Source organism: Anopheles moucheti, chromosome X, assembly GCF_943734755.1.
Source record: "Anopheles moucheti chromosome X, idAnoMoucSN_F20_07, whole genome shotgun sequence".
Classification (NCBI taxonomy): Eukaryota; Metazoa; Arthropoda; class Insecta; order Diptera; family Culicidae; genus Anopheles; species Anopheles moucheti.
In genome coordinates this window covers 9,489,864-9,499,644 of record NC_069142.1, presented here as the reverse complement: position 1 = coordinate 9,499,644, position 9,781 = coordinate 9,489,864, and the positions used below count along the sequence as shown (strand labels likewise).

At 45.5% G+C, this 9,781-nt stretch overlaps 2 protein-coding genes across 3 annotated transcripts; one reads left to right on the top strand and one right to left on the bottom strand.

Moving 5' to 3' along the window:
• The first annotated feature begins 332 nt into the window (after nt 1-332).
• Nucleotides 333-4,019, top strand: LOC128306684 (probable Dol-P-Man:Man(7)GlcNAc(2)-PP-Dol alpha-1,6-mannosyltransferase). Its single transcript, XM_053044269.1, has 8 exons — nt 333-463; nt 589-787; nt 998-1,285; nt 1,366-1,498; nt 1,576-2,275; nt 2,358-2,498; nt 2,570-2,674; nt 2,740-4,019. Exons 3-8 carry the CDS (start codon nt 1,160-1,162, stop codon nt 3,647-3,649), a joined length of 2,115 nt encoding a protein of 704 aa, XP_052900229.1. The 5' UTR covers nt 333-463; nt 589-787; nt 998-1,159; the 3' UTR covers nt 3,650-4,019.
• Nucleotides 4,020-4,129: 110 nt separating this feature from the next.
• LOC128306685 (uncharacterized) lies at nt 4,130-7,979 on the bottom strand. 2 transcript variants are annotated; one of them, XM_053044271.1, is made up of 3 exons: nt 7,611-7,979; nt 5,816-6,067; nt 4,130-5,701 (listed from the first exon to the last, which is right to left on the bottom strand). In XM_053044271.1, exons 2-3 carry the CDS (start codon nt 6,027-6,029, stop codon nt 5,286-5,288), a joined length of 630 nt encoding a protein of 209 aa, XP_052900231.1. In that variant the 5' UTR covers nt 6,030-6,067; nt 7,611-7,979; the 3' UTR covers nt 4,130-5,285. The 2 variants fall into 2 exon arrangements, with proteins under 2 accessions (XP_052900231.1, XP_052900230.1); XM_053044270.1 differs by lacking the exon at nt 7,611-7,979 and adding an exon at nt 7,308-7,403.
• Between the last annotated feature and the right edge of the window lie 1,802 nt (nt 7,980-9,781).

Genomic DNA, 9,781 nt, shown 5'->3' with positions numbered 1-9,781 from the left:
CATAAGCGAACATTTTGTTATAGCAAACTATTGAGAGATGCTATAAACTCAGTCATCAACCAAGTTGTGTGCTACCCCTGCATTCAAGCACAAAGTACAATTTCAAGCAATTTGCATGTTAATTTTGCAACAAAATAAGCGTAACTTTAAAAACATATCTACATTATAAACTCCAAAAAAACATAGAATTAGTACAAAAACTTATAATTTTCATTACAAATAAAAATCGATGTAAATCGTCGTAACCACTGTGCGTCGATATCAACATAAACAAAGCGAGGCGAAACGTCATCTTTGTCGATGCCATCAGCTGCTGGCGCTGACGTATCCTGTTTGACATCTGGTCCGGCGAGGAAAATCAACCGGTCCGGTATTTTGTTGTGTGGTGTTTATTTTGAGCTCAGTTAGAACAGTTTTTCCCGTTTTTGCACGCACATCCCGCCAGGTTTCCACTTCTAAAAGGGTAAGGTGTGCGTTGTGTACCGTTATTTCCACCGATTAGGGAGTGAATATTTTTTTTACAGCACCAACCGTTGCACGCGTTTAATTGGGTTGCGTTTGGGGATGCGTTTTCTTTTATACTTCCAGCGCAAACGACGGAAACCAGACGGAAAATCTATTTCCCCCGCGTATCGCGTACCACATCAACCAATCAACTTCTTTTTATGCAATCGGTGTAATGCAACAAGTTTGCTGCTGAAATCAAAGACACAACGTTCGTCACAAAATCAACAGCAGTATCGCACCGAAAAGGATTCATAGCCATGACGTGTTTTGGCTAAATAATGTGAGTTATGTTTTTCCCTTTTTCCATCCATTCGTCATCTGGCTGCGACCGTACGGCCAAAGGCGGTCAAGCCCCATGCGTTGATGCGCCTGTCGCAGTTTATTTTAGACGTGTTCTGCTAGTAAAAATAGCTTCGCTACGACACATTTGAACGCTTGTCACCGTACGGGAGCATCTGCAATAGCAGCCGATCAATACAAATACATACAGTATCTAACAGGTGAAAACGCAACGGGAGAGGAACAAAAAAACCGTTTCCGTTACCTAAAAGGATCGTATCCTGGGCGGACAGATCAGCAATCGATCGATTCCAATCATCGTACCCGCGCCGTTCTATGTCCGTGCCTCGGTAGCAGCAACACCGTGGGGACGATGTCGTTGCTGGTGTTTCTGATTGCGGCCGCCCATTGCGTGTACACACCGTTCACGAAGGTTGAGGAAAGCTTCAACCTGCAGGCAATCCACGATCTACTCTACCACCGGACGAATCTTACCGAGGTGAGTACATGGGGTTATGCAGGGAAAATGTTGTCGGCGCTGACATCTAATGGCTGAAAGCAACGGTGTTCCAATTGCAGTACGACCATCATGAGTTTCCGGGCGTGGTGCCACGCACCTTTTTGGCACCGTTGTTCATCACGTTCCTGGTAACGCCAATCGCAACGCTACTCGAAATGTTCGAGATCAACAAGTTTTGGATGCAGTATGCAGGTATTTTTCCTTATAATGTTTATCTATTGTTTCTTCTAATTCTACAACCATTTTTCTGTCTGTTATCTTAATTACAGTTCGATTCACTCTCGCCGCCACGGTCGTGTTTGCTTGGAACCGGTTAAAGGTGACGATTCTGCACAAGTTTGGCGTTACGGTCGGTGTTTGGTTCATGCTGATCACCGCCACCCAGTTCCATTTTATGTTCTACATGAGCCGGCCCCTACCTAACATAATGGCCCTGCCGCTCGTACTGCTTGCAATCGACTTTTGGCTAAACCGGTGCGTTAAACGCTTCATCTGCTGTTCCGGTGCTGCGATCATAATTTTTCGCGCCGAACTAGCGATGCTGCTCGGGCTGTACCTGCTGTACGACATCTACTACAAGCGGATCTCATTGCCAGTGTTCCTGCGGACTGCTATACCGGCCGGTGTGTTTCTAATCGCGCTTACCATCACTGTCGACAGTTTCTTCTGGCGTCGGTTACTGTGGCCTGAAGCAGAAGTGTTTTGGTTTAACACCATCCAAAACAAGAGCTCCGAATGGGGCACATCGCCCTTCCTGTGGTACGTGTATTCTGCGCTGCCCCGTGCGATGGGTCTTTCGATCGTGTTTGTACCGTTGGGTTTGTACCTGGAGACACGCATCCGGTCGCTGGTGGTGCCTGCAGTTGTGTTTGTGCTTCTGTTCTCCTGCCTGCCGCACAAGGAGCTTAGGTTTATCATCTACGTGTTTCCACTGTTTAATGTGGCTGCCGCGTGTGCGTGCAATCGACTGTAAGATCTACTCACCTTGCCATACAACGTATCAACCAATATAAAGCATTAACCAATTGCTCTTCCCCGTTACCTATTCTAGGTGGCTTAATCGACAGAAAAGTCTGTGGAACAAGTTCCTCTCGTTTGTATGCATCGGACATCTGTTCGGGAACACACTGCTTACGATGTTTCTGCTACTAGTGGCCGGTACTAACTATCCCGGCGGTGTAGCCATCTCTAGGTAAAGGATTTTCTGGCATTGTGCTGCTCGTTTTGTAGTATTCTTCATTAATGCTTCTCGTTCACTTTTAGATTCCATCGCCTAGCAGCCGGAGAAATGAACGTATCCGTCCACATCGACAACCTCTCCGCCCAAAGTGGCGTTTCGAAGTTCGCTCAAATTAATCCCGACTGGACGTACGTTGCCGTGTTTTTATTTTAACAATCCCAATCTGTCTTTAAATTAATGCTCGTTCGTACAGTTACAGCAAGCTGGAGAACCTGCGACCGGACGACGAAATGTTGCACCGGTTTGACTATCTGCTAACGGAGGCACAGGACAAATATTCCGACAAGATGCGCATCCTGTCGCAGACGCACGAAATCGTCGAGTTTGTCGAGTGTTTTAGCAGCATCGGGCTGCAGTACCGGTCGGTGCTGCCGGTGAAAATTAAAACCAAACCATGCATCTTTATTATGCGCCGCCGGTACGATCTCGCGAGCGATCGGTTGCGGTGGTCGTCGGTGTTGGAAGGTGGCTTAGATGGTACATTGAACGACGAATCTACCGTGCCTCGTTCCGCACAGGATGAGGAAGAAGAGAATGAGGAGGAGGAAGCGGACGAAGAGGAAGAGGAGGTAGAAGAGGAGCATGTTAAAACTATCGACGAAGAGCATACAGTGCCAGACGATGATGAAGCTAAGGATGATATTGTTGAACCGGTGGACGAAGAAAAGCGTCCGGAAAGAAGGAAACGAAGCCTCTTTAAAAACGCAGCATATCGGACGAATACCAAACGATCTGGCCTTTTACCGCTACCGAAGCTTCGGCCTATTAATGGAAAGGACGTAACCGACCGCTCGGACAACAGCAATCAACCGAGCGCAGCAAATGACGATGCAGAGGATGAAGCGGACGATTTGACGCTAAAGTCAGCGGAACGTATCAAACATTCTGCTGCCCATCCGCAGCCGAGTACAGGAAACGGCCGGTTGAAGGACGCGCGTAAGCTCATAAAGGAGGAAAGGATGCGCAGGGTGGCGAGCAAGCTAACGAAGGCAAGCTTCAGCGAGGTGTGCAATCTCGATCGGATGTCGATGAAGGAGTGTCTCAAGAAGCTGATCGACGACAGTGGCACACTAGCAGACGAACTGGACGACGAGGAGGATTAGTGCGTGCAAACGCGAAAGTGAAAGCCACACCGGGAGAAAGAAGCAATACGCGGCCCAGTAGTTTGCACACCTTGTGGGGTGAATGCACGGAGGTTTCGAACGAAGAAAAATCAATGAAACAAACTCTATATTTTATTTTGTTTTAGCAAATATTAAATACGGTTTTGAACCAGGGTTACTAGTTCGGTTGGACTATAGCTGCTGGGGTTTGGTTGACCAGAGATACGATTTGTGTATTTTGTATATAAACTATATAGAAATACAAGCCAGCCGTGTGTTGTGCCGTCGCGGAGCAAAACCGGAACCCGCATCAATCAAACACCGCCCCACCGTCTCCATTCACTACAACCAAAGCTAGCAAAATGGCATCGTGATCCTTCTATACACTGGTTCTGCTGCTGCTCGCTACCGTAAAAGGTACTATCGTTAATACGTTTAAAATATCTTCGTGATAAAAAAAAAAACCTTCTGTAGTGGAGCTAACCGGTGTGGGTGCATCTTCGTTTGAATATTTCATGTTATTGCAAGAGTTTCGTTTTTTTTTTGTTTTCAAAAGTAAACAAACTCATCACCCTGTAAAGAAGATGCACCTTCTTTTTTGTGGTGCCTAGTATGCCTCGTAACTGCACCGGATGGTGATAAAATTGTGTTGTTCAGAAATTACTTAACAAGCGCGTTCGAGTTCAAAGTGGCAAAGATAGGAACCATTACTGAGATCTTTTCCAGTTAATTTCCTAAATATTCGGAGATGTAAATATCCTGAAGTAATAATAATAAGTCCCAGATCAAGAGTGTTAGGAAGTAACGAATCATTATCAGATATTATAATTTAAAACACTTGCTGTTAAAAACGGACCTAGGATATTAATTGATACTGAACACAAACTCGTCCTTCACGGCGTTCCGTAACTCCCCCTGTCTGGAACGTTTGCAAGATGAAACCAATTATGAAAGACTACCTGTAACTCTTTAGTTCAGTTGTAATTAGGTATAGAAATGGTTCCCCAACTTTGTTACATGAGCTCGACATTATTGTAACAGCGAAAACATGCTGTTTTCGTCACAATGTAGCACTTAACAAATAGAAGAAATAGTTACGTCAAGGAGGCGGGAGATTACCGTATTATATTTGGTTAGAGTACACACGTTAATCGTTTAGGCCACAAAGTTACTAACTCCCCTACCATGTTCTCCGTTTTATTTCCTACCGGAAACCCCAGATACGGTTCTGGCGGCGTTGTTGCAATGTTATTGTGATCTCGTAATAGCGACACTCTCAGCTCTAATTCGTTGGGAAGCCGCGTGAAAATCGGTGCCCAAGGTTACTAAGGGGATCCTAACCCCTCTTTCTGCTCGTCAATATTCAATCAACTGCTCGCTTTCCATGGTTAATTCCTTCCTGCGGTGCCATTCTAACGGTGTTGGGCAATTCGTGGTGGTGGTGCATTAAAATCGTATCGTAAACGTGTGCGCAATTCCTGTATATGGTGTGGAGTGGTGTGTGTGTGTGTTTATAAGGGGGGTTTTCTAATCCTGTATACTTTCCGTGTGCACAAAGCCGTGCAGGTTGCTCATTTGTTTGTGTTTTTGTTTTTGGTTGGTTGAATTTTACGGTGAAGCGTACGCTTCCTTCACCTCACTGTTGCTCCGTTTCGTCCGCATCGAGCTGGATGGTGGTGTGGTTGGAGTACAGCTCGTAGTTGCCGCTCTGCTCATAATCATCACTACCGTCGTCCTCGTCCGTGTTCAGCCGGGGACCGTCACTAACCGAACCCTGCTGCTCCGATTGCACCTGGTAAGCCAGCTGACCGACTGTTCCGTGCTTTCGGAGCGACTTTTCCGGACGCCGTTGCCTTATCTGTTGCTGCTGCTGATGGTACAGCTCAATCAGCCTGGTCAGGTTGGTCGACTCCGTGATGTGCACCTCCTTCCTAATCTTTACGACCCGATCCTGCACCAGATGCTGGTAGAAGGTGTGGAAAAAGCGGCTCGCTGGCACCTCGCTACGATTCGCCAACCGTATTGCCAAGTGATCCGGTATGATAAGGGTATCTGCGCGTAAAGAATGGGATAGAAAGAGGCCAAACAAAAATTTGGTTAATTCGCTTCATTCACCGAATCAATGTGTCGCGCCCCACAAGGCCCCCCACAAAACGCGTCACCAACCGATCGTTTGCGTTTTCTGCTGCATCGGATTTGTGCTCGGATCCCAGAAGAAGATATAGTACAGCGACAGCATGATGGCGACAAGCGATACGCACAGCACGTACGCCGCTACCGTAAGGATGCGTATCGCCTTCTGGTTCTGCTTCGCCTCGTACAGCCGATCCTTCGAGTCTTCGCCCGCGAGCTTAATTTTCTCTTCCGCCGTGTAGCTCATGGTGGTGAGTATTAGCTTTTCCCGTCTATCGCATCGGGCTGCGGTAGAAAATACGTTCCAACAAATCTAATTGTTTTGTTTTTTCTTGTAGGTCTTTTAACGGGCAAAGCGCAATGTTGCTTATTTCCACTGCATCCGGTGTGTTTGGGAAGATACGTGCGCGTGTGTGGGCTGTGTGTGTGTAAAAACGTTTCGAGCTGGCCGTACCGCTGAACAAATGAATTCCCGCCACATGGGTCTAAGATTTCCATACGTGACAGTAAATGTAAACACATTAAACTGTGTACCCGTGCCCCCGCTCTACACACAGCAACGCTGTACTATTTTCCATCGCGTGTATTCCCAACGCTACGAGAGATATTTTACAACCTCTTATGAAGGTGCTTCGAGAGGCATTTTTCATCAGTTTCCAGTTTGGAAAAATTTGCAACAACAGTACAGTATTCAATATTTGTCTATATTATGAGAGCGCTGCACTACCCCTCTTTGCTTTAAAATAACTTTTAAGCAAAGCAGTGAAAATTCAATTCACAAAGCAAGCGATCATTACATCACAACAGTAAGCATCATTTACTTACTCGTCTATCCCCTTCTTACCGACGCAAGAACTTGTTTCGCGTCTCCGTGCGGCTAATTACGTACGGCGCGCGTGGAAATAGTTATTGATTTTTCCCGAACCATCGAACAGCGCTTGTTCGCTGATGGAAATAAAAATGGAAAATTAGCTCGAGGTTTACCATACGCACACACACACATAATGGCGTGGATGCTGGTAGAAGGCATTGTTGTTTGTTTGCGTGGGATTTTTTTTTATTATTTCATCCTTACGTTTGCCCTAGATTTTGTCCTTTGCTGCGAGATAAGTGTGTTATCTTTGAAGTGTATGTTGTTATCTCCCTTTTTCGCTCTCTCTCTCTCGTACTCTCTTGTAATAGAAGAAAATTGATAGATAACGTTGACTTGATAACCGTTCTTTAAATGGATTACATTGATTAAGAACCCACGCACAATGAACATTTAGAAAGGACCACCAACACGCACGTCCTTCAATATGCCGTAGGTCAGTGAGCTGAGCGTGAAAGCAACGTCATTAGGGACATGCACCCTCTCCTGCAGTATCAAAGCACTCGGAATTGGGTTAAGCATACCGCACAAATTTTATAGCCACGATGAAAGGAAGCTAATTATTTTCCACGTTTGTTTTTTCTTTTGCGTTTTGCTTCTTTGCCATCACTTGCAGTCCACGAATTGCCGCGAACAGATTTTATTAGCACTCACTCATATACGCTTTACCGAGCGCGGGGGTTGTGGAATTGCGCGCTGGAATTTATGGCTCGAGGAATGAATGTCTTCCGACCGCACCGAAGACACGTTACTCGCTTTGAACTCGAACCGGGAAATGCATTTGGCGCTGCCCCCGCCGAAGAGCGATTTACGAGCTCGACCCTTTATAGACAATATTATTGTGGGTGAAAACAAACACAATTACACACAGGCACACATCAGGCACGTACCCCTACACGATGCAGTGGAACTGTAAGCTATCTGTTTTATGTTTGTTCCTAATGGTAATAAATTTACATTTTACGTTTCTGCGCTTCTCGGAGCCGTATAAAGAGCATATGGTTTTTGCCCACAACCTTGCCGCTCCGGCCTTATATTGGAGAGGGCCTGGGAACTGGCCGAGTCTACTCGGTTTTTCACCCTTGTCCCCAATCGGACACCGATGCTTGATGGGGTTTTTGGTTGATGGACGAAATAAACCGTTGCGTGAAGTGGATTTTCCGCGTCCGGTGCACACGTTTTACATCCTTGATGGATGTGGCGTTTACTGCGTTTATCACCACTTGATGGGTAACACCACTGTGCAGCAACTAAAGAAAACGAAAAAACCCCCAGCAATGTCCTGCAGCAGCACTACATCGATCTTCGCTCCCCTCGCGCACGGAAAATTGCTCCGCATGCAAAATAAAAAACACACAACCCTGTCCCCCCCCTTTACAACAGTCAACAACCGACGGCTCGGGGTTTGGACTTTGTTCTAGTCGCTGTCAAAAAACGCTGTCCCCCTATAGCTCAACTAGGCCCAACATTCCCTCCCGGTTGCACACTAGTACAATAACGGAAAATACGCTCCAGATTTTCCACAATAAGGTGAACCGGTTACTCTCACTCTCTCTCTCTCCGTCTCTAGTGCGTGCGCTCTCTCCAAAACAAATCCAAAGGAAAAAAAACTCCCGCAATCAATGCACATTGTGTGGAATATGGGAGTTTTTGTATCATCGTGTTTTTGCTGCGAGCGGGAATGAGCGAGTTTGCCTCGTTATCCCTGGAGCGGGAAAACAACGGCAATGAAAATCGCGTTTGCATTGACCTACCTGTGCTCACACTACTTATTCCTTTCTCGGCGGAGAGGAGCATCAAGGAGAATATTATGTTTTTGTTGACATGCTTTGTTGATGGATTACTGCAGCGAATAAGTGAAACTTGATTCTAGGCGATAGAGATGTATTCCCAATAAGTTTTATTATTGTGAGTTGACATCTAAATCATCTCTTGGTAGGAAGATCTACTCAGTGCCTTAGAACTCCTCACATTCATCAAGAACTCCTCACATTCATCAAGAAATTTGTTACGTCTAATTGTTCGTCGAGATTTGTTTTATTGGAGAATTCCCATACATTCTACTAGATCACTCCAAATCAAATCTAAATAAGAGTTTTGAAGCATCTTTCCGATCTGGTTGCAATCAAGAGTAGCCAATATTGAAGTCGTTTTACTTGAGTATTCCAAGACGTTCTACTAGATCACTCCAAATCAAATCTAAACAAGAGTCCTGAAGCATCTTTTGGACCTGGTTGCAACCAAGTATAGCCAATATAAACATAGACACTTGATTGCCCCATTATACTCCAAGATCGCATAACTTGATGATGATGTCGTTACTTTTAATTGCTCTATAGTAGACAGAGGCGTTATATTTTTACCGCGTGCTCTGTCAAACGATAACCTCCAAGCACGGCTTTCAATTCTAAAGTTCACAAAAGAGAAGCATTTTTAACAATAAATTTAAAGAGATTCATTAAAGGAAAGGTGTTTTGACAGTGAGGAAAGACTCTTGCCTTCTACGGCACTCTCAACCGGCATGTGTCATGCATGCTTTGAGGTGGGGATCTCGTCTGGCAATAAAGCTAGGTCGATCTTAATCGTTGTTTGCTAACCAATTTGAAAGACAATCTACGTAATGGAATACTGTGGTGGCATTGGACGGAAATATTTAAACGTAATGTCCTGGGCTCGATGCATTGGTAAATACATCAGAGCCATGTTTTATGTAACGTGGACACCGTTAATCCTATTATCGGCAACGGTATCGGAAGTACCAGTTTGAAGGCCTTGTCCAAATGAACGTTGAAGTGTTGCATAATTCCCCTTTATTTCTCCCCACCACTAGAAGTGTTAAAATGTTCGCGTATGCGACCCAAACCTCAAAATAAACTCACCTTAAAACTAACTAACTGCAAATACATTTGGATGGATTGATTGTTGGTTGTTGCGCACCGCATTGGGAAGGTATCCGCTAGTCGCCCTGATCGCACCCCGTTAACCGTTCGGGGCTGTCCTCTTCGTACGGTTCAATTTTCGGGTTCCAGAAGAAGATGTAGTACAGCGACAGGAGCAGCGCAGCAAACGACACCGTGAACAGATAGATGCACACCACGATCACTCGGACCCATTTGGGATCTTCCTTC

What these genes read in the sequence shown, in the direction of transcription:
- LOC128306684 (XM_053044269.1), top strand. Translation starts at nt 1,160, where the DNA reads ATGTCGTTGCTGGTGTTTCTGATTGCGGCCGCCCATTGCGTGTACACA. An exon ending in ACCGGACGAATCTTACCGAG is followed by an intron (nt 1,286 to 1,365) that starts GTGAGTACATGG and finishes TTCCAATTGCAG; the next exon opens with TACGACCATCATGAGTTTCC. An exon ending in GCGTGTGCGTGCAATCGACT is followed by an intron (nt 2,276 to 2,357) that starts GTAAGATCTACT and finishes TACCTATTCTAG; the next exon opens with GTGGCTTAATCGACAGAAAA.
- LOC128306685 (XM_053044270.1), bottom strand. An exon ending in GCAGAAAACGCAAACGATCG is followed by an intron (nt 5,702 to 5,815) that starts GTTGGTGACGCG and finishes CTTTACGCGCAG; the next exon opens with ATACCCTTATCATACCGGAT.